Source organism: Kogia breviceps, chromosome 4 (genome assembly GCF_026419965.1).
Source record: "Kogia breviceps isolate mKogBre1 chromosome 4, mKogBre1 haplotype 1, whole genome shotgun sequence".
In the NCBI taxonomy this organism is placed as follows: Eukaryota; Metazoa; Chordata; class Mammalia; order Artiodactyla; family Physeteridae; genus Kogia; species Kogia breviceps.
The window spans coordinates 61,663,360-61,688,376 of record NC_081313.1 but is presented as its reverse complement, the minus strand read 5'-3'; the positions used below and the strand labels follow the sequence as shown (position 1 = coordinate 61,688,376).

At 36.0% G+C, this 25,017-nt stretch overlaps 1 protein-coding gene across 4 annotated transcripts in view; it reads left to right on the top strand.

Annotated features, from left to right (window-relative positions):
• The window catches only part of AP3B1 (adaptor related protein complex 3 subunit beta 1), a 262,792-nt gene that overhangs the window by 22,629 nt on the left and 215,146 nt on the right, over window positions 1-25,017 (top strand). For all 4 annotated transcript variants that reach the window (XR_009335400.2, XM_059061372.2, XM_067031191.1 and 1 more), the window contains exon 2: window positions 15,426-15,501. Coding sequence is in view for 3 of the 4 variants with exons in the window: in XM_059061372.2 (XP_058917355.1) it covers window positions 15,426-15,501 (76 nt within the window). In the remaining variant the exon portion in view is untranslated. The remainder of the gene's footprint in view (window positions 1-15,425; window positions 15,502-25,017) is intronic.

The window sequence follows — 25,017 nt, the reverse complement described above, 5'->3', positions numbered from 1 at the left end:
TTTAAAAATTTTCTGTATATATATTTATCAATTTTTAATGGCTTTTGAGACTCCCCCAATCTTTTAATCTTTTACCGAAAGTGGCATCTTTGGTTTATGGTGCTCTTAAACAGTGAAAAAGAACATTTGCCTGTTCAAAGCAGTATTTTGTCTCAGCATCTATAAATCAAGTAGCTGAGTGGCTCTGTGACATTTCCTTTAAAACTTTAAGGATGAGTAGTCACATTCTAGAAGTTATTCCGTATATCCTGAGCAAAGGTAGTATCTACTTCCTGTTGGTTGCCAACAGGATAAGTAGCTGAGGGTTTTGGTAAAGGGTTTGACAAATAGCAAGATTTCCTGTGATATATGTATAGCATTATGGTTTTTAAAACATGCACAGATGGTATGCATACATGGAAGATGTATGCCTTGTTTTTAATCTTTATTGGGGCCCATGACCAATGAGAATCCAGTGAAACCTTAAGAGTTTTTCTGTATCCCTCTAAGGAACATGATTAGCATATAGCCTATGTTCATTTATTCTGTCAACTAATATTTATTGTGTGTTTAGTGTACTTGAGAAAACAACCATAGTCTACATTTATAGACACTTTGTAGACCTTCTTTTGGGTCTTTATATATCCATGTTTATTCCTGCCATAGTATCTTTGCAAAATTCCTGTGATTGGCTCCTTGTCATTTGAGATCTCAGCTTAATCGATCACCTTTACCCATAGAGGTGTTTTGTGATTGCCCAGAATTACTTTATTCTGTTACTCTATTTTAATTATTTGAATAGTACTTATTTTGTCTTTCTATCTTTATGTTTTCCTTCCCTTTCCCTCTCTCTTCCCTCCTTCCCTCCCTCTTCCTTCCTTCTTCACTCATTTCTGTCATTCCCGATCACCTCTGCCCCACCCCACTGCATTCTCACTTAGAATGTAAGTCCCAGTACTTAGAACAGTTCATGGAACCTAATAGATACTGAATAATTGAATGTGCTAGGCCAAGAGATAAGTGCTTTACAGTCATCTCATTAAGTCTTCATAGCAACATATTTGAAAGATACCAACCTTTAGTTTTGCTGATTTTTCTCTATTGTAGTTTGCTTTCTATTGTGTTGAATTCTCCTCTTATCCTTTATTTATTTACTTGTTCTTTGAGTATAATTTGCTATTCTTTTTCTGGTTTCCTGAAATGAAAGCTTAGAATATTGATTTTCAATCTTTCTTCTTTTATATTGCATTTAGAAATATAAATTTACTTTAAGTACTGCTTTCGCCATATCTCATGAGTTGTGAAATGTTGCAGTTTTATTAGTCAGTTCAAAATATTTTCTAATTTCCCTGATGATTTCTTCTTTGGCCCATAGGTCACTTGAAGTGTGTTGCTTATCTTTCCAGACACCTGAGTATTTTCTAGTTAGTTTTCTGTTGATTTTTAGTTAGATTCCACATACCTTATATGATTTTAGACCTTTGAAATTTAAGATCTTATCCAGCATATAGTCTATTTTGGTAAATGTTCTGTGTGCACTCGAAAAGAATGTTTATTCTGCAGTTGTTGGATGTAGTTCTGTGCATGTCAGGTTAAGTTGGTTATTTGTGTTCAGATTTTCTACATTGTTACTGAATTTTTTACCTGCTTGTTCTGTCTCAGTGAGGTGTGTTAAAATTGCCAATCATGATTGTGGATGCATGTTTTTCTTCTATTAGTTCTATAAGGTTTTGCTTTATAGATGGAAGCTATAAATTTAGAATACATACAAATTGCATATGCATTTCGAATTATTTTATCTTCCTTTTGAAATCATATCCTTTTATGTCCTGGCAGCAGATCCTCAGCAATTATTGGTCTGAAAACCACTTTTTTCCACCTTCAGTTTTGAAGGGTATTTTCAGTGTGTATAGAACTGTATGTTGGTCTTTTTTCTTTCAGCTTTTAAAAGATGTCATTTCATTGTCTTCTGGCCTCTATAAAGTCTGTTGAAAAGTTGACTTTCAGTATTATTGTTGGTCCTTTTAAAACAGGGATTAGCAAACTATGGTCTGCTCATTTGTATAAATAATGTTTTCCATGCCCATTTATTTATGTATTGTACATAGCTGATTTTACTCTGCAATCATCAGAGACAGTATGGCCTCTTGTAATGCCTAAAATATTTACTATCTGGCCTTTTACTGAAAAGGTTTGTTGACCCTTTCCTTAAGGAAATGTCTTTTTTCCTTACATGCTTTTAAGATTTTTCCTCATTGTCTTTTGATTTTCAGCAGTTTGGCTATGCTAGGCCTCGTGTCATTTTCTTTATGTTTTTCCTGTTTTCTTAAGATTTTGAAATATGTGGGTTTACATCTTTCATCAGTTTGGAAAAACTCTTAGCTGTTAATTTTTTTAAATATAAATTTATTTATTTATTTTTGGCTGCGTTGGGTCTTCATTGCTGTGCACAGGCTTTCTCTAGTTGCGGCGAGTGGGGGCTACTCTTCATTGCGGTGCACGGGCTTCTCATTGCGGTGGCTTCTCTTGTTGAGGAGCACAGTCTCTAGGTGCGCTGGCTTCAGTAGTTGTGGCACGTGGTCTCAGTAATTGTGACTCGCGGGCTCTAGAGCATACGCTCAGTAGTTGTGGCGCATGGGCTTAGTTGCTCCATGGCATGTGGGATCATCCTGGACCAGGGCTCGAACCCGTGTCCCCTGCATTGGCAGGCGGATTCTTAACTACTGCACCACCAGGGAAGCCCTTAGCCATTAACTTTTTTAAAAAAAAAATTATTTATTTATTTATTTATTTTTGGCTGTGTTGGGTCTTCGTTTCTGTGTGAGGGCTTTCTCTAGTTGTGGCAAGCCGGGGCCACTCTTCATCTCAGTGTGTGGGCCTCTCTCTATGGCAGCCTCTCTGGTTGCGGAGCACAAGCTCCAGACACACGGGCTCAGTAGTTGTGGCTCATGGGCCTAAATGCTTCGCGGCATGTGGGATCTTCCCAGACTAAGGCTCGAACCCGTGTCCCCTGCATTGGCAGGCAGATTCTCAACCACTGTGCCACCAGGGAAGCCCAACCATTAACTTTCGAAATGTTGCTTTTGTCCCATTCTTTCTCTCTCCCCTCTCTTTTTAGGACTCTAATTTAATGTATGTTAGATATTTTGACCATATTCTGTGTGTCTCTGATGTGCTGTTTGGTGTTTTCCATTCTTTTATTTCTTGGTGCTTCAAACTGTATAATTTTTCTTGACCTGCCTTCACATTCAATAGTCCTATCTTCTGCTATTTCTAGTCTGCTGTTAAACCTATCTCGTGATTTCCAATTTCATAAACTGTACTTTTCTGATTATTCATTTGATTATTTTGTATAGATTCTACTACTTTGACATTCTTTATCATTTTGTCTCTTTTCATCTTTTCCTGTATTTTCCTGACCATATTAATTGTAGTTATTTTAAAGTCTCTATCTGATAACTGTAGTATCTGAATTACCCGTGGATCTGTTTCTATTCCTTTTGTTCTTTCTCACCCTTTTCTCCTTCTCTCCTTCCTTCATTCCTTCCTTCCTCCCTCCCTCCCTCCTTATCTCTCTCTTGTCATTTGTTCCTGTTTTTAGCGTGTCTCTTAAGTTTTGATCAGATGCTATATAATTAAAATAAGAACACTGACGAGTCTCTGGATGCTGTCTTCTTCCAAAGAGAGTTGTGGTTTTTTTTTCCTGATAGGTAGATAGAGTTCTAGCAGATCACTTTGATCCTGTTTAAGCTCAGTTTTAGGCTTTTAAAGGTCTTGTCTATTTCAGTTTTTCTTATACTCCTAGGGAATATCCTTACTTTTCAGTTGTGGCTCTTCTGTGGTCTTAACTGAAAGGCCATGGTATATACCAGTGCCTCTCTACTTGGGAGACTTGATTTCCAACTTCTCTTCTCAGCAATGTGTGGTTCCTGAAGTCTCTGCTCAGGTATTTAATCTCCCAGCTGCTGTTGTTTTCTGCTGGATTTCCCAGAATCTTGCCCTGTGAAAATGTAGTCAACTACTTGAAGGGAGATTGTACACAGGTTTTTATGTACCTTTTCACCGATTCCCTCCTAATTTCACCCTTCAAGTTCCAGTGCCTTTGGTAGCCCCAAACTTTAACATTTGTGTCCTCAGTCTTTTAAAACTGTCATTTCTCCGTGGGTTCTATTCTCCCAGATAGCAGTTGGGGAAATGCAGTCAGGGAGAAAAGCTGATGTGAATAAAAAGTGCACTTTGTGTGCTTCTTTCCTTTCCAGGATCTTGGCCCCTTAAGTCTTGCCTGCATGGGTTTATCTCTGGTGCCTTGAGAAAATTACTTTATTTGTTTTTTCCAGCTTTTATAGTCATTTTCTGTGGCAGGCTTAGTATCTTACAAGCTACAGCACCATGGGCAGATCTGGAAGTCCCTACAGTATTCTAAACATAACAGCCAGAATGATTCTGTATGTGTATTAGATTATGACTCCTCTATTCAGAACCCTCCAATGGTTCCTGACTTCATTCAGAGTAAACACCAAAGCCTTTAGTATTATTTACCCTCCTTCATCATCTCTACCTAGAGTGCTCTTCCTCCCTGTTCCTCCCCTCCAGTATCTGAATGGCTGATTACCTACCTCACTTGCAAATCTTTGTTCAGATGTCTCTTTATTTAGCCTATGCCGACCACCCTGTATAAAATTACCTCCTCCTTTCCCTCCTGCATTCTCTCTCCCTTTGCTTTATTTTTCCCTCACATCATCTCATGACTGTAAAATTTACTTTTTTAATTATGTTTTTTTTGTTTTGTTTTGTTTTGTTTTTTGTGGTTCGCGGGCCTCTCACTGTTGTGTCCTCTCCCGTTGCGGAGCACAGGCTCTGGATGTGCAGGCTCAGCGGCCATGGCTCACGGGCCCAGCCGCTCCGCAGCATGTGGGATCTTCCCGGACCGGGGCACGAACCCGTGTCCCCTGCATTGGCAGGCGGACTCTCAACCACTGTGCCACCAGGGAAGCCCTATGTTTGTTTTTTTACTTACTAAATGAAAACTCTACAAGGACAGGGATTTTTGCCATTTTTTTCTCATTTGTGTGTCACAATTGCAAATGAGAACCAAATGAGAACAGAGAATTACAGAATCTAAGGTAGGGAATTTAAAGATGGAACAGTAGTGGTCCATTATATCAAATAATCTAAATGTATTCATGAAACAGAGGAATGGATAAAGAAGATGTGGCACGTATATACAATGGAATGTTACTCAGCCATAAAAAGGAACGAAATTGGGTCATTTGTAGAGACATGGGTGGATCTAGAGACTGTCATACAGAGTGAAGTAAGGCAGAAAGAGAAAAACAAATATCATATATATATATTTTAAAAATTTTATTTATTTATTATTTTTTCCTTTTCATTGTGGTGCGTGGGCTTCTCATTGTGGTGACTTCTCTTGTGGAGCACAGGCTCTAGGTGCGCGGGCTTCAGTAGTTGTGGCTTGCCACCTCTAGAGCGCAGGCTCAGTAGTTGTGGCACATGGGCTTAGTTGCTCTGCAGCATGTGGGATCTTCCCAGACCAGGGCTCAAACCCGTGTCCCCTGCATTGGTAGGTGGATTCTTAACCACTGTGCTACCAGGGAAGTCTCCAAATAGCATATATTAACACATATATGTGGAATCTGAAAAAATTGGTATAGACAGTCTTATTTACAAAGCAGAAATAGAGACACAGACATAGAAAACAAACCTATGGATACCAAGGGGGAAAAGGGGATGGGTGGGATGAATTGGGAGCTTGGGATTGACATATATACACTATTGATACTATGTATAAAATTGATAACTAATGAGAACCTACTGTATAGCACAGGGAACTCTACTCAGTGCTTTGTGGTGAGCTAAATGGGAAGGAAATCCAAAAAAGAGGGGATATATGTGTACGTATTGCTGATTTGCTTTGCTGTACAGTAGAAACTAACACAATGTTATAAAGCAACTATACTCCAATAAAATTTTTTTTAAAAAGTGAGAAAAAGCCAAAAAAAGTGCTCATGAGATTTTTGCATTGGATTTTTAAATAAGGAAATTATTATTTTTGTGAGAGAAGTTTTAATAGAGGAGTAAGAGAAAAAGAAGATTACCAAGGGTTGAGGATGTTGCGATAGCAATTGTAGACTATTCTTTCTTTAGTTTTGTGAACACTGTAGGAGGAAAAGTTCATATTTACTTGGATAATTTATGGTTTCTCCTTTTAGAGGGTTAATAGATGGATGATTAGGTAGATGGAGTTTTCTGGTTTTATTCACTCTTGTATTTATTAAGTGAATAGTTTGTGCCAAAAACTGCATAAGGTTCTGTGTCATCGAAGGGATGTAGGTATAGGCCCTAAATGAACTGAAAGTTACTAAGCCTTCACCTTGTGCACATAAACTAATTATGAAGGCCCGTTCCTTTAGATGCATAACACTAGAAAAAAGTAAATTCTCTTATTCCCAACTTTTTTTTTTCCTGCATACCTAGTCATGTATACAGTGGACCTCTTGGAGTAGAAGCATCTTTCATTTGAGTACTCAAAGCATGAAGAGGTGCCCATGTTTTAAAATTTTTTGGTAGGAAGATCCACCCCTCCCCTTTTCAAAGATTTTGATGCATCCTTTTGGGGATGTACCTCCAATTGTAAATCACTATTCCTTATCACTTTTCTTAATCCATCATTCCTGGATTTAAATTTCAGGTGTTGCTTTCTGTAGTACACAAATTTTGGTGATTCTTTTGAGGGAGAAGGAAGTAATTGTGTAGTGCAGTGCTCTCAAACTGGTAAAGGGCCTTTTTTTTTTTAAAATTTCCAATCCATTATGGATGGATACTTATGTAAAATACAATAAAAAATAAATTGCTGGGCTTCCCTGGTGGCGCAGTGGTTGAGAGTCCGCCTGCCAATGCAGGGGACACGGGTTTGTGCCCCGGTCCAGGAGGATCCCACATGCCGCGGAGTGGCTAGGCCCATTAGCCATGGCCACTGAGCCTGTGTGTCCAGAGCCTGTGCTCTGCAACGGGAGAGGCCACAGCAGTGAGAGGCCCTGTGTACCGCAAAAAAAAAAAAAAAAAATATTGCTAGAAAAACAAAATGGAAAAAAACATGCAAAATGCAAGCCCCAATTTTCTATTAGATTTAAAAATATAAAATTACACTGTTGAATTGCTCTAAGTGCTTGCTCTCAGTTTCTTTTTATATTTCCTTATGGATTAGTAACAAAAGTATGTGTATTGGCAATGGTTCTTGGACCAGTCTTTCTCAGATCATACTTGGAGAAGCACTGAGAGAGTGTACAGTGCTACATAGTGTTAATATTCCCCTTAATTTACACTGCCTTTCAAAGGAGTAGAAGGTTTTAATGAGTTATGAATTACAGATATTTTTTTAAAGAGGTAATTTATATAATGTAAAAGCCCTGCGACTTCTTAGATTCTGAAAGGTAACTGGTAAAAATTTGCTTCTTGATTATAGTTGCTGTTTTATGCGGTACTGAAGTAAAAGTGACTTCTTGGTAATAGTAAGATTTCCTTTAACCTTCCAGTTACATATTTTTCTCTGGTCGTTGAAACTATAAAAAAAGGCATATTTTGATCATGAAAGGAAAAGTTATACCGCTTAACACCACAAGATGTCACTTATGTAAAAATAAAGTTGGTATTTTAATGCTCAAAGCTGGATAGCTACAGATAAATAGGTAAATGAAGAACTAGGTAAATGAAAAAACAATATTTGAAACACATATTGGTTTTTGGTAAAAAGTTAATGAAAATATTACTAGTTCAGCATATTTTGAATCAACTCTTCTGATGTTTAGCAAAAAGAATTTCTCAATTTCTAAGATTAATGTAGTAATACGTTAATAGACCATATTTGAATCCATATAACGAAGGAGATAGACCTAAAATGGCGCAATACAAATGAACATATTTTGAAGGTAAACTAGATGTTATGGTATTAACTTCCCCCCAGTCTTTACTGTTTTGGTGACAAGCAGAGAGGAATTTGTGTAGAGATATGTAATTTATATCAGAATTTTCAGTAGGTGTTTATGACATATCTCAGAAGTTGAATATTACATCAGTTTGAAACAGTGCCTAGGATTTTCTTGTCTCTTTTCTCTGAACCTCAAAGTTATTAGCTCTCTACGCGAGTTAACACAAAAGATATTTGTATTGGTTTTGAAGACCATGTTTTCTGTTAAACATGAAGAGCAAAACCTTTGGCTTTAATATCGAATTCATGTTTTCTTGTGTTTAGTTTGAGAGAGCGGGTCAGGACCTAAAGGTCGTTGGGAAGGGGACTGTGGCATCTTGAGCTTTAGAGGAACAAACCAAGTTTACATTAGGCCATGAACACGATTGCACCTGGGGTTAGAGGTTGGAATGTCCTAAAAATTGACACTTCATTATTCTTCATTGCTCACTTCTCTCTCCAGATAACACTGGTGGAGAAGATTGGTGGAACACTCTTGGGGAAAAAAGGGATCAGACATGAGAAAATGAATTTTCTTTCTTTGTTTGACATGTATATGTGTGGTCACATTTTCTTTCTATTTACTTCTTAACTAATTACTTCAGCTTTTTTCACTTTCTTATTCCTCCAAAGTTTTTAAAAGCTTCATTTAGGTTTTTGTTTTTCATTCGTAAAAGTCTACATGGTCAATAAGTAAAATAGGAAAACAACAAAAATTAGAGGGGAAAAAACCTCATTTGTGGTTTCATTGATTTTTGTTCCTTTTCAGTTAATAGTGCAATGTGAAAGAACAAGTTTTAAGAAGGGATTCTGAGTTCATTACAGAGAACAGTTATAGTATTTTATATTTGGTAGATGTATATCCTCGGATGTAGTTCTCATATGTTCCTGTCTTACTATTTATATATTTTCTAGCTGTATTTTTAATTAGAGAAATGTAGTTATTGTAATTATTTAATTATTTTTGTGTCCTGCTAGTGGTCACCATTGCATTTAATTTTATGAGCTGCTGGGAAAGAAAGGGAAATTTTTTTCATAGTAAATCCCATTGACTCTACTCTTTTCGGGAAAAACATACTTAGCTTCCATTTGTTTATTTATTTTTTACTGCCATGATAGTTTGAAACATTTAACTTATATGTTAGTTTGCTAGTACTGCCATAACAAAATGCCACAGACTTGGTGGCGTAATTAACAGAAATATATTTTCCCTGGGTTCTGGAGACTAGAAATCTAAGATCAAGGTTTTCACAGATTTGGTTTCCTCTGAGGCTTCTCTCCCTGGAGTGCAGATAGCCACCTTCTTGCTGTGCCCTCACATGATGATCTTTTCGTCTTTGTGTATCTGTCCTAATCTGCTCTTCTTGTAAAAAATCAGTCCTTTTGGATTAGGGCCAACCCATGTTGACCTTATTTTAATTTAATGACCTTTTTAAAGACTCTGTCTACAAATACATTCATATTCTGTGGTATTGGGGGTTAGGATTTTAACATAGGAATTTCAGAAGGGACACAACCCAACCCATAATAACACATGATCAGTCATTCATTATTGGTAAGTGCTTACTTGCCTACATTAGGCCTAAATTTGTAAAATGTACAAAGTAAAGCTTTTTTGTCAAGGCTGTCTATTTGGAGTAGTTAAGGAAGTTCTTGTCACCTACTTTTAAGCTTAAGCTGAGATGAAAGGGCTTCTGATACTTTTGTGTGTGTGCGTGCGCGTGTGTGCGCGGGGTGCTTGAACCATATTGCATGAAGGAGCTATGTGGAGTAAATTTTAAAATCTCTTTTCTGGAGAGTTTGTTTTAGAAACTATTAAAAATTGCTAATCATAAACTAATAACTAGTACAAGTTGTTGTTAATTACTGTTGGTAATACTACAGTCTTAGTTTCTTATCAATTTTCTTTTTTCTTTTTTTTTTTTTTTTTTTGCTGTACGCAGGCCTCTCACTGTTGTGGCCTCTCCTGTTGTGGAGCACAGGCTCCGGACACGCAGGCTCAGCAGCCATGGCTCACGGGCCCAGCCGCTCCGTGGTATGTGGGATCCTCCCGGACTGGGGCACGAACCCGCGTCCCCTGCATCGGCAGGCAGACTCTCAACCACTGCGCCACCAGGGAAGCCCTATCAATTTTCTTATAGTCATTTAAGAGAGTTTTCCTTTGACGTCCTAAAATAAAATTCAGTGATTTAAATTCTTGAATAAGGGACTTCCCTGGTGGTGCTGGTTAAGAATCTGCCTGCCAGTGCAGGGAGCACAGGTTCAACACCTGGTCCGGGAAGATCCCACATGCTGCGGAACAACTAAGCCCGTGCACCACAACTACTGAGCCTGTGCTCTAGAGCCCACGAGCCACAACTACTGAGCCTGTGTGCCACAGCTTCTGAAGCCTGCACACCTAGAGCCCGTGCTCCACAACAAGGGAAGCCACCGCAATGAGAAGCTCGTGCACCACAACGAAGAGTAGCCCCCGCTCACCACAGCTAGAGAGAAAGCCCATGCACAGCAATGAAGACGCAATGCATCCAAAAGTAAATAAATAAGATAAACCAAAACATTTAAAAAAAGCCCTGTAAAAATAAATAAATAAATAAATTCTTGAGTTAAGCTTGAAGCTTAAATGTAATACTCTAATTTCAGAGTGTGAAGATGTGGCTTATCTCATCCTTAATAATGTATTTCTCAGAAATAGATATATGACTTTTAGTCCTGTTTTGGAGGATTAGTGTCTCATTCACACATATGAATAAAACACTGAAACTTTTAAATATTTTTGTGGAGGAGTAATTTGCATACGACAAATTATCCACCTAAAGATTATAATTAGATGAGTTTTGACAGATATATACACCTGTAAAATCATCACCACAGTTAAGAAGATACAGAACACTTCCATCTTCTTATGGAATAAGAAATTTTTTAATGTCCATTTTTCCTTTTGCCTATGATACCACTGATCTTGGTTTTATCACTACAGATTAGTTGGCATTTTCTAGATTTTTAAATGAATTAAATTATGCTCTTTTGTGTCTGGTGTCTTTCACTCACATAATGATTTTGAGAATTCATCCATCTTGTTGCATGTATCAGTGGTTATTCATTTTCATTGCTGGGTTGTATTCCAGTGTATGGCTAAATCACATTATGCTGATCGACATTTAGATTGTTTCTAGTTTTTTAATATGTATAAAGCTGCTATGAATATTCATTTAAGTTATTATGTGGAAATATGTTTTTATTTCTCTGGGAAGTGGAATGACTGGATCACATAGTAGGTTTATGTTTAAATCTGTAAGAAACTCCCAGTTTTCCAAAGTGGTTGTACTGTTTTACATTGCTACTGGCAGCATGTGAGAGTTTAGTTGCTCCATAGTCTTGGTAACATTTGTTATTGTCTTTCATCTATTCTCGTGGGTGTGTAATGGTATCTCATTTAATTTGCATTTTCTGATAGTTAATGACCTTAAGTATCTTTTCATGTACTTAGTGGTATTCCTAATCTTACTTTGTGAAATATCTGTTCAAATTTTTTGACCATTTTTTAAAAATAGGCTTCTCTTCTTATAAATGAGTTGTAATTGTCATATAACTTTTTTCTAATTAAACTTGATTTTGAGATAATTGTAGATTCATATGCAGGTATAAAAAATAATACAGAGAGATCCTGTGTACCCCTTACTCAGCTTCCTTCAATGATAAACTATAGTACAATATCACAATCAAGATGTTTACATTGACATACTTCACCAGTCTTGTTCAGATTTCTCCAGTTTTACTTGTACTTATTTGTGTGTGTGTGTTGGGGTGGTATTCTGTTCCCATTTAATCACATCTCTAGTTTCATGTAGCCACCCCAAAGGTAAAGATACAACAGTTTCATCACCATAGGGATCTCTTGTGTTGTATTTTTATATCCACACTTCCCGCTTCTTGTCCTTACCCTCAGCAACTACTAATCTTTGTCCATTTCTATAATTTTGTTACTTCAAGAATGTTGTATAAATGGAGTAATACAGTATGTAACCTTTTAGGATTAATTTTTTTCACTCAGTATACTTCTTTGGAGATTAATCAGAGTTGTTGAGATGTCAGTAGCTTGTTTCATTTTACTGTTGAGTGGTATTCCATGCTGTGGGTGTACCACAGTTTGTTGAACCATACACTGGTCGAAGGGCATCTGGGTTGTTTCCAGAAGGGTTTTTTCCATTTTGGCTAGTAGGAATAAAGCTGCTATGAATACTTGAATACAGATATTTGTGTGAGTATAAATTTAACATTTCCTGGGGATAAATGTGCAGGAGTGCAATTACTGGCTTGTATGGTAATTGCAGGTTTAGTTCTATAAGAAAATGCTAAACTGCCAATGTGGCTATATAACCTTTTACAATGTCCACTAGCAGTATGTGAGCAATCCAGTTCTTCCACATCCTCACTATCATTTGGTGTTGCCACTATTTTATTTAAGTGAGCCATTCTGATATGTGTGTAGTGATATCTTGCTGTGGTTTTAATTTTCTAATGGCTAATTAAGTTGAATATCTTTTCATGTGCTTTTTGCCATTTGTTTATTTCCTTCAGTGAATTGTTTGTTGATGTCTGTATTAGTTTACTAGGCCTGCCATAACAAAATACCACAGATTGAGTAGCTTGATCAACAGACATTTATTTCTCACATTTGAATCTGGGACTCAAGATCAAGGTGTTGGCAGGTTTGATTTCTTCTGAAGCCTCTTTCCTTGGCTTACAGGTGGCTGTCTTCTCTCTGTGTCCTCACATTGTCCTGTCCTGTAGAATCCAGCTTTCCTTTGTTTTGTCCCAACTCTTCCTTTTAGTCTAAATTGGTAGTGTCTCTGCTGGTATAATCCCATCTCTACTCCTGGTTTCAGCTGAGATGTCTGATTAAATCCACGAGGGGCATCCGTGATTTTGTTATCAAATGATTTTTCAGTGTTCTCTGGTGTTCTCTTCTGAAGACGCTTGCTTGATTTTTGCAACATGGATAAGCTGAGATTTTTCCAAATCTTCAAGTTCTAGTTCCTTTTTTGCTTAACAATTCCTTCAATTTATCTTTCTTTCTCATTTTACTGTAAGCAGTAAGGAGAAACCAGGCTGTGACTTCCACACTTTGCTTAGAAATCTCCTCGGCTAAATATTCAACTTCATCACTTTTAACTTCTCTATTTTCCACAAAACACTGGAACATAGTTGGGCCAAGTTCTTTTCACTTTATAATAAGGATTGCCTTTCCTCCAGTTTCCAGTAATATGTTCTTAATTTCCATCTGAGATCTCATCAGAATCACCTTTAACTCCATATATTTACCAACAGTCTCTTCAAGGCATGTTTTAAAAAATAAAACCATGCACTTCAAAACTGTTCTAGCCTCTACCTGTTGCCCAGTTCCAAAGCCACTTCCACATTTTTAGGTATTTATTACGTGAACACTTCACTTCTTGTTACCAGAATCTGTAATAGTTTGTTAAGGCTGCCATAACAAAATACCATAGACTGGGTGGCTTAAATTTATTTCTCATAGTTTCTCACAGTTCTTCCAGGAGGCTGGAAGTCCAAGATCAAGGTGTTGACAAGTTTGTTTTCTTATGAGGCCTCTCTCCTTGGCTTGCAGGTGACTGTCTTCTCACTGTGTTCTCACATGGCCTTTTTTCTGTGCATGTGCACCACTCGCTGTCTTAGGACACCAGTCCTTTTGGATTAGAATCCCATCCTTATGACCTCATTTAATGTTAGCTACCTCTTTTTAAAGGCCTATTTCCACATAACGTCACATTGAGGGTCAGGGCTTCAGCATGTGAACTTTGGGGGGGCACCAATTCAGTCTTTAACAATGTCTTCTGCCCCTTTTCTGATTGAATTGGTTGTTTTTTTACTGTTGAGTTTTAGGAGTTCTTTTTATATTCTGGATACTAGTCTTTTGCATATATGTGGTTACAAACATTTTCTGCCAGTCTGTAATTTGTTTTTTTCTTCTTCTTAAGAGAGAATTCCCTGGAACAAATTTTAAATTTTGATGAAATTGATTAATCAGTGTTCCCTTTTGTGGACTGTGCTTTTGGTGTCAAGTCTAAGAACTCCTTGTCTAGCTATATAATAACTTTAAAAAATTCTGTTTTTCTGTGTTGAAGGAAAAATGATTAGATATTACAAATTATGAATTTTCTTTTTGCTGGGAGGGATTTTTTAATTGCTGGGGGGAACACTCACTTTGAAGAATAGGAGCAGATCAGTTGTAAGCCAAAAAAAAAATATTGGGAGGCAGTTCTGTGTGGGTTTTTCTCCTTTTTGCAGCCCTTCTATATGAAGGCATTGATTGTTTTTGTTCTAAATTATCTTTTAAGCATGTTTGTATAGCAAGCAGCTCGGCAAAGGAGAAAATGTCTACCACTTCAGCAAAGTTATCTTACTTGGTAACATCATCATCTGGTTGGCCATCCAAGCTGGGAATGGGGGCATCCTTATTGAGTGCCTGTCTTATCCTTTACATTTAGTCACTGCATCCCACTGATTTCAACTTCTAAGAAGTTCCTGAATCTGTCCTACATTTTCATCCTTATCACTAATTGCTCTGGTTCATTACCTCATCCTCTCATTTACATGTTAAAATTGCCTTAACTTAATTCTTTGAATTAGGGAGTATTGATGTGGGTTTCCCTACAGATTTATGTTTTTTTCTTTTTGCGAGCTAGGGAGAAAAAAGGATGTGTGAATGCCACATAGCTTTTCTTCATTCGGTGCTCTTTCTTGACATATTCTGAAGAAAGTTCCTACTTTTTTTTTTTTTTTTCTGTTATGGGGAATTCTTTGCATTTCTATTTTGAATAACAGTTTATTTGGGGGAAGTCCTATTAAGCAGAAATAACTGCTATTGGTTCTTTTTTTTTTCTTTAAAGATGTGGACCATTTTTTTTTTAAGTCTATTGAATTTGTTACAATATTGCTTCTGTTTTATGTTTTGGTTTTTTTGGTCCCGAGACATGTGGGATCTTTGCTCCCCCACCAGGGATGGAACCTGCACCCCCTGCATGGAAGGCAAAGTCTTAACCACTAGACCGCCAGGGAAGTCCTGAAAGATCTTACATTTTGGCTTATGAAAATATTTTAGTGCTGATTCAAGAATTTTTATTATCTCTTTTTTTCTGTTGATTATACAAGAGAAATTTTGGGATGAGAGAATCTGTATGCCTCTCTGATTGTTGATATTTTGCCCAGAATTGAGGTACAGTTTTATATTTTTGTTTTATTGATGGGCTTTGTGACAACCTAGCACTTTGATATTATTTGGTAGGGTTAGATGAAAAATATATATTTAATTACAAATAACAAAGTAGTTATGTAACATTGTGCATCAGGTTATTTCTAATTCTTATATTATTAAAATTATATGTTTTAATACCTGTGTAATATAAAAATCTAAATATGTAATTTTTTCTTTTCTTTTGTATAGGAATGAAGATCTAAAGCAAATGTTAGAGAGCAACAAAGATTCTGCTAAATTGGATGCTATGAAACGGATTGTTGGGGTAGGTAAAAGAGTAGATCATTTTGACTTTTGGATAAATGACAAGTAGTGATATATTAAAAATATATGTTAAAGAATTGTTAAATACCAAATCTACCCTTTATTTTTAACTTAAAAATCTCCTGTCTAAAATGTTTTGGAGGAAGTAATGAAGTGACAAAATTCAGAAACTTGAGTTCCTATTCTGTTTTTTCTGTTTTTTAATTTCCATATCTCTAATATTAAGGTATTTCTTCTGTCAGAGAGTGCTAATCAGTTGGAAGACAAAATAAGATTACATACAACAATATTTTGACTTCCTACAAAGAGGGATACTAATGAGCTAAAGTATTTTTTTTTGTCATTCTATGACCTAAAAATTGTGAGCATGCTTTCTTCTGATTTTCAAATTCCATTACTACCAACAGAAGTGCTTTATTCAGTTTATCAGTGTAGAACTTCTAATGAATACTAGTAAATGTAACAGCGTTTCTCTAGTTTCAGTTGTAACGTAAAATTCAAACAGTGGACGGATATGTTATTATGTAGAGGGTTCCAGTGTCAGAGAACTAAATATAATGCAATTCCTGATTATATATAAAATCTTATGTAGTTTTGTAACTTGTGTTGGTCTCACTCTTTTTTTTTGTATTTGATCGTTTACATTCACAGTGAAAAACAACTGGCTTAATTCAGTGACTGTCTGATGCTAAAGATTTCTGCTTGTCTCAGTGGAATTAAATTCGTAAAACCTTTCTTATTCTTACTATGCATTTTTCACCACAACTGCTGATTTTGTTTTCCAGAAATTTTTGTATAAGGTCAAAATCTGGTAAATTTGCATAATTGCACAAATAAACTCTACTGTAGTAGTGTGTAAACACAGTTGAAACAGTATTGTTTTCCAGCAGACAATGCCACCATGTAAGAGCTTAAAATCTCCTTTCTAAAATCCAAATCCCATTTATGAAAGATGATTATGGGTTTGAATATGTCCTGTTCAAAAGTTAGTTGTGAAAATCAAATATATAAAAGTCAAGGACTAATTATATCTGTAGAACACCTATAAATTACTTGATTCTTGCATCAGATTTATGTCATTTGGTTATGAAGGCAAATGTTGAAGATTCTTTTGTAAATTTTTCATTTATTAATGTTATACATATAAATAATAGCATTTATGGGGAGGTAGTTCTTGCTTTGCATGACTTTGATATTTGAATTTCAGTTACCACAGTTTAGTTAAATAACACCAGTCCCCTAACAAGACGGTTCAAATTTCAGATATCGTGGTATATTAACTTAGTAATTGCATAATGTACAAACTTCATCACTAACTCTTCAGTCCACAACTCACTATGTATATAACAAATGTGCATCATGATCAGTGACCAGTCATGTCACTTCTTTCAAAGTTATTTTTAGTGATTGGTCGCTGTGTATGTTACTCAGTTTGTGTACAGACTGTGAAGCGTGCAGTAGTAGTCCCTACTTGTTTCCCAGTGAGAAGCCCACTTAACATTTTATAAAAATGGTTAATTAAAAGAGGGATTTGGTCAACAAAGATTAAAATGCAGCAAAGAAATGAAAATAACACTAGAAATGAAATTCAGATAGAATGTAACTGGAGTTATAGAGAAATAGCTGACTGTGGGAATGGTGACACTGCCCCTTTTTGAGAGACTCTAAATATGTAGCTTGAGGAACTTCAGTAAGGCAAGCTTTTCAACATAAATGAGGAAAATAATCGTGATGAAAAGGCTGAAGATATGCCAGAGGAAGTGATAGTACCAAAAATCTTCACATTAGAGGAACTCCAGGAGATAATTCACAACATTGAAAGTGCAAAGGATAAAATGTTGGAAGCTGATCCAAACTTAGAAAGGAGTAATTTACCAAGGAATAGAAAAGATGCTTGCTTGGTATTTTTCTTTCTTTTTTAAAAAATTAATTAATTTATTTTTGGCTGCATTGGGTCTTCGTTGCTGTGTACGGGCTTTCTCTCTAGCTGTGGTGAGTGGGGGCTACTCTTTGTGGTGGTGCATGGGCTTCTCATTGCAGTGGCTTCTCTTGTCATGGAGCATGGGCTCTAGGCGTGTGGGCTTCAGTAGTTGTGGCATGTGGGTTCAGTAGTTGTGGCTCACAGGCTCTAGTGCGCAGGCTGAGTAGTTGTGGCACACGGGCTTAGCTGCTCCGCGGCGTGTGGAATCTTCCTGGACCAGGGCTCGGACCTGTGTTCCCAGCATCGGCAGGTGGATCTTAACCACCGTGCCACCAGGGAAGCCTGCTTGCTTGGTACTTTAAATCAGTGGTCCCCAACCTCTTTGGCACCAGATATCAGTTTCTTGGAGGACAGTTTTTCCACGGACAGGGGTGGGGTTGTGGGGGGTGGTGGTGATGGTTCAGGCGGTACAGCAGTGCGGGGGAATGGTTCAGGCCAGGGGTCCTGTGGCCTGTTAGGAACTGGGCCGCATAGCAGGAGGTGAGAGGCAGGCAAGTGAGCTCAGCTTCGGCTGCCCCTCCCCATTGCTCATGTTACCGCCTGAACCATCTCTTCACCCCCAACCCCATACGTGGAAAAATTGTCTTCCATGAAACCGGTCCCTGGTGTCAAAAAGGTTGGGGACCACTGGTTCAGGTGGTAATTAATGTGAGCAATGGGGAGTGGCAGATGAAGCTTCACTTGCTCGGCCGCCACTCACCTCCTGCTGTGCAGCCCGATTCCTAACAGGCTGCAGACCAGTACTGGTTGGGGGCCCCTGCTTTAAAGGATGAGAAAAAGATGAGTCCATTCAAACTACTCTTGATAAGTTAATTCTCAATGTTTCTAATGTTAAGTTACAGTATATTAAATAAATATTTTATCGTTTTTCATTTTCCTATACATTTCTGACTGACAATAATAAGAGAGTTTTAAATGTTTCTACAAAATTTTTAGAAGTCACAGATCTGGGACTTCCCTAGTGGCGCAGTGGATAAGACACCATGTTCCCAATGCAGGGGGCCTGTGTTCGATCCCTGGTCAGGGAACCAGATCCCACATGCATGCCACAACTAAGAGTTCTCATGCCACAACCAAGGAGCTGGCGAGCCACAACTAAGACCTGGCTCAACCAAAAAATAAATAAATAAAATAACTAAAACTTAAAAAAAAGAAGTCACAGTTCCATTATAAGTTTTACAGTTGGTTATCAAGATTGCTTTGCATGGTTTCAGCTTGCGGTCCTGCAGGTTACAGTCCTGCACTGCCATCCATTAAAAGCAGGCAGTGCTCTTCATTATTTCATTAAACTTTGGCTTTACATTCCATTAAGGTAAATTATTTCATTAAATCTGAGGATACTATTGAAATTACTAAATATGAAAATAAGGTATTTGGTAGTTTTTTCTATATTCCTCTTTCAAACTGATCAATAAATATTGATATTCTCATAATCTAGACTACTTGACTATTATAAATGTAACTTAAATGTAAATAAACATAAAGAAATGTAAATATATTGGGAGGTGGGGGTGGTGGTGGATGAATTGGGAGATTGGGATTGACCTGTATACACTGATGTGTATAAAATGGATGACTAATAAGAAAAAAATAAATTAAAAATAAACATTAAAAAAAAAGAAATGTAAATATAGCCATACTAGCAGTTAGTCTAGTAGTTATAGACTGTCTCTCATTAGGAAGTTTGTATAAAGGTAAATCTGGAATTTGATCTTTTAAGTGTAAGAAAATGGTTATTAATTAAAAGTTATTCTGTCACTTTACATAATGTCTTCAGGATCTAGCCATGTTGTCAAAAATGGCAGGAATTCTTCCTTTCTCATGGCTGAATAATATCCCATTTTACACACAAAACACATACAGATATATGTATATGTGTGTGTATAAGAAATATGTGAGATATATCTCACATTACCAATTTACCACCAGCAGTGCACAGTGTTTCCCTTTTATCCACATCCTCACCAACACTTATTTCTTGTGTCTTCGGTGATAGCCATTCTAACAGGTTTAAGGTGATAACCTCATTGTGGATTTGATGTGCATTTCCCTGATAATTAGTGATGCTGAGCATCTTTTCATGTACCTGTTGGCACGTTAAACTTACATAATGTTCTATGTCAATTATATCGCCATAGATCTGGAAAAAATTATTATGCAAGTGGCACAAATATATATTTGTAAATTTTCAAATAATATTGAGGTATGAAAAGTAAAAGTTTCATCTTCCAGATAAACTTTAGGATCAAATTGTCAAGTTCTGTTAAAAGTTGTTTTTGGATTTTGATTAGGGTAATGTGGAATTTGTGTATTTCCATCTCCCTTCCCTCCCTCTTTTCCTGTCTTTCAGTTGCATTATATTTTATAGTTCCTAATCATAGGGAATCTTAAGCATTCCTTGTTAGATTCATTCCTGTGTACTTTTAAATTTTGCTTGCCATTATGAATGGTTCCCTTCATTATATTTTCAAAATTAATTATTACTGGTGTATAGGAAAACAAATGACTTTTCTATTCTCGCATTTGGGCTTCTCAGTGAACTCTCTTCTTAGATCTGGTAGTTTTTTGGTTTCTTTGCTTGGTTTTCTGGATACTTACTTACATTGTCCAGAAGTTGTGACAGATTTATATTTTATTTTCAAATATTTTTATCTCTCATTTGTTTTTTTTCCTCTCTTCGCTTGGATAAAGCTCCACTAGGATTTTGAATAGTAGTGGTGGTGGAAGACGACACTATCTTTTTTCTGATTTTATTGGAAATATTTGTAATGTTCTAGTCTTGGTTTTAATATATCCTGTAGAGTTCAAGTAGATATATTTCTGTGTATTTAAGTGATGTTGGATTATAGTTTTCTTTTTGTCCTCTGTTGAGGTTTTTGATTAGGGTCGAGTTAGATTCATAGCATGAGTTGTTATTTAAGCCATCTTGGCCTGCTGCAAGTTTGCAAAGATTTCCCCTCTTGTTTTTAGCTTTTATGTTTAGGTCTGTGATCCATTTTGCATTATTTTTTATGTATGGTGTGAGGTTAAGAGCCGAATGCATGTCTGATTTTCCTCTATTTGTTATTAAATATTTCACCATTTGTTATTAAAAAGCTGTCCTTTCCCTACTGAATTTCAGCCTCAAGTGAAAATCAGTTTACTGTGTGTTTGTTGATCTACATCTGAACTCTCTCTTCTGATTCATGGATCTTTGTGGCTCTCGGTTTACCTATACCTCACTCATGATTTCTGTAGCCTTAAAATAAAATACTGTAAGTCTTCCTGTTTTCTAAGAGATAGCTTTGTTTATGCTGTATATTCTTTGCATTTCCATGTAAATTTTAGAAGCTTGTTGGTTTCTACAAGAAAAAAAGCCTACTGGAATTTATATTGGAATTGCATTAAATCTATAGATTAATTTTGGGAGAATTAACTTTTTAACACCATTTTGTCTTATTCCGTGATCATGATTCTATCTCTTTACTTGTTTCAGTCGTTTTTAATTTCTCTCAACAGTGTAGTGTAGTTTTCAATGTTCAATTTTAAGTTCTATTATTTTGCTTATAGTTTCTCTAAATATTTTGTCTTTGAATACTATTAAATACTGTATTTCAATTTTTTTAATGGTAATTGGATTTAATAAGATAAAGTCAATGAACATAGGTAAATGTCTACAAAGTTTTCTCCGTGGCAGTACCCTACACCACAGTCATAGTAATTCAACTGTGTTCTCATTTGGCAGTAATGTCATGCAAGTGAATTTGCTGATGACTAGGAAAATTGCGAAATGAACCCAAGGCCACTTAATCAAGAGTCTCAACAACAAAGAAACGCTAGGAAGGAAGGTCAAGGCAGGAGGTTGCAGCTGGCCAGATATGATACCATTTGCCCAGTTTTCATTTCGGAATTTTCTACAACAAATAAAATAAGGATCTCCTCTTAGTTACTAGAAAAGAAAAGAAAAGAAAACAACAGGTATTACCTATCACCATTCTTTGACCATGAAATTAAAATATTTCCTGAATGTATGATTAAAAGAAAAAAAGTCTTTAAAAAGAATATTAATCATTCTTATATGTTCACAGTAGAAGCTTTATGTCTGAATTTAAAACACTACTCAGTATTTGCCTAAGTTGCTTTAATATCAAACTAACAGCAACTTAAAAATTCAGTAAGAGCATGGGTAGTCTGATTCAAGATGTGCTTCCAAAATTCATTCACCTAGTTTCCTTTCAGGAGAAACTGTTCATCATCACAGATCTTTTCTAACTTAACTTTTGGAGAAGAAAATGGAAAATCAAACTCATAGCACAATGGTTATGTAAGATATATCCTCCCCTGTATTTCACTTTTAAACTAGCAGTTATTGTTTGCTAATTTTTTCTTTTATGAAATAACAGTTATTTTTCTTGAAATTTTTTCCAGTGAAATATTATAACAATCATTTGTTCACCTTTACTTCCGTCCAGTTTTTAGTTCGATTTCTAGTTAGCACCATATTTCTATGTGGGAGCTTTAAAAATTATTTTTAAAATGTTATGTTCATGTATGCACATGTATGCATCATGTCAAAACATCTGTTGGGTGGAAGTAGTTTGCTAGAGGTCAATTAGCAGAATATTATATTGGCTTCAAAATTTCTTGGATTTTTAAAATGTAATTGTCAATATTTACATTTCTCTGTATAATTTAGGTTTCATGAGCCCTGAATATGGGGTTTTATCACCTCATGATTAGAGTAGTTTTAAGACCTTAGCTTCATAGTTAAAAACGTTTAAACATTTCTAAATTTTAATCTGCCAAGATTTTAAGTGTTATGTATTTGTTTTAACACATTACTTTCTAATATATATCAAAATGCTGGCAGTGCATCTTTCATAGTTGGTAGTCCTACGAGTCAGCAGAGCATCTTGTCAGCAATATCTACTAGAGAAAAACCATAATGATAGTTTCAGTTCATTTTATTATCTTTCTTTGGTAATATCTGAGGCTTATTTAGAATCATGGGGAAATGTTTCCAACGGTTCATATGTTGAATAAAGTCTCATGTATGCCAAAGCATGCTTAGGGAAGAAAAGCTACTTACTTCAAAATCTGTGGTCACTTATTACACAGCAGGACTCAAGTTGAAACATACATATGTTATTTTTCTTGATATTTCTGAAAAATATGTGTCTAATGTTTAAAGCACATTTTTGTATTTTATCTTGGCTTGATAAAATGTGAACTAAGAATTTGAAATGTATTGCTTCATATAGTGAACTTGTAATACGTTTTTTAGGTAAAATACTGATGAGTTGATTATTCAGAGTCCTTGAAATAATGGAATATTTTGGAGTATTGAAATCTTTGATGTATTTTCTTTTAGTAAGTTTTGGATATTAAAGGTCTTTCTCAGATTAGTTTGCTTGTCTTTATAGTTTTGGGATAATGAGCAAATCAGAACCTTTCTTTGATAGATAAAATTCTTAAAATTCCTAATTAGAGTTATTGATCTGTATTATTTCATAGCCATATATGTTACATGGTATTTGGTTGGATATTATTGACCCTAAGAAAATTAAAGGTAATTTCAAAGTTCCAGATTTTTTTTTTTTTTTTTTTTTTTGCTGTACCCGGGCCTCTCACTGTTTTGGCCTCTCCCGTTGTGGAGCACAGGCTCCGGACGCGCAGGCTCAGCAGCCACGGCTCACGGGCCCAGCCGCTCCGCGGCATGTGGGATCTTCCCAGACCGGGGCACAAACCCGTGTCCCCTGCATCGGCAGGCAGATTCTCAACCACTGCGCCACCAGGGAAGCCCAAAGTTCCAGATATTTTTGTTTAATATTTGTAAAAAAATATTAAGCCAAATTCAAATGGTATATTATTATTGTAGAAAAATTTTGAGGAAGTCCATATAAGAAGAAGAAAATAAAAACATGCGTAATTCTTACTGTCTTAAGTTAATGATTATAATAAACATTTTGGGCTAAATCTTTCTAGACTGATAGCCCATCCCTTGTTCTCTTTCTCCCTTCAACAAAAATGCTTCAGTTCTGTGTATACTTTAAAGGATTCAACTCATGGCTGATGTTGGCATCTTTTTTTATTCTTAGGTTGGAAGTTGTTTAAAGGGTCAGGTTTTTTCTGCCATGCTAATATACATCAGGACCAGTTCCTGGTTAGCAGGCCTGAATTTTTACTAGTGATGTAATGCCTATAGAACCTTAATGGGTTTTCTGTCAGTATTGCTTCAGAGTACTTTCTGGGATAGAAGTCAAGGGTCAGTTCATTTTCTATTTCTCTATTTATTCTTGGGGGCTGATTCTTAAGAGTTGCAGTTGGGTCTGAAAATTAACTGCTGGTTTGTAAACTAACTAGTAATTATTTATAAAGTAAAAATGCTGAATTTTCTCCCCATCTGTATATCTGTAAAAAATGAAGCTAGTTGAAATTGTTGAGAAAGTAAGTGCAATTTCTTCTCTTTATCTTGCTGAGTTAAAAAAAGATTAATGCTTTTTAACATTAATTATGTTTTGAGATCTGGATTTTCTGGGGGGAGCCATGCCACATGGCATGTGGGATCTTAGTTCCCTGATCAGGGATCAAACCCGTGCCCCCTGCATTGGAAGCACGGAGTCTTAACCACTGGACCACCAGGGAAGTCCCTAGATCTGAATTTTTAGGTCTAGATTATTATTCAGTATTTTAAAAATAACATGAATAACATGAAAAATCATCATTGTAATATACCACATTAACAGAATGAAGGAGAAAAAACAAGTTTATTTTAATAATACAGAAAAAGCATTTGACAGAATTCAACACCCTTTCAGGATAAAACACTCAACAAACTAGGAATGAAAGGAAACTACCTCAACATTTTAAAGGCCAAATATAAAGAATTCACAGCTAACATCATACTCAGTGGTGAAAGACTGAAAGCTTTTCCTCTAAGCTCAGGAACAAAAATGTCCACTTTCACCACTTCTATTCAACATAGTATTGGAAGTTTTAGCCACAGCAATTGGGTAAGAAAAATAAATAAAAGGCAGCCATATTGGAAAAGAAGCAAAATTATCTTATTCACAGACAACATGCTTTTATATTTAGAAAACCCTAAAGAGTCCACAAAAAACTTTTAGAACTAATAAACAAATTCAACAAAGTTGCAGGATACAAAATTAACACATAAAAATTAGTTGTATTCCTATATGGTAACAGTCATCAACCCTAAAAGGAAGTTATGAAAACAGTCTCATTTATGGTACATCAAAAAGAATAAAATACTTAGGAATAGACTTACCCAAGGAAGCAAAAGATTTGTACCTTGAAAACTAAAATGTTGCTGAAAGAAATTAAGACAGAAATAAATGGAAAGATGTCCCATGTTCATTGATTGGAAGACTTAATATTATTAGGATGTCAATATTCCAAAAATTATCTACATATTCAGTGCAGTTCCCGTCAAAATCCCAGGGATGTTTTTTGCAAAAATAGAAAAATGTATCTTAAAATCATCTGGCATCTTACTGGACTCAGAATGGCCAAAACAATCTTGAAAAAGAAGAACAA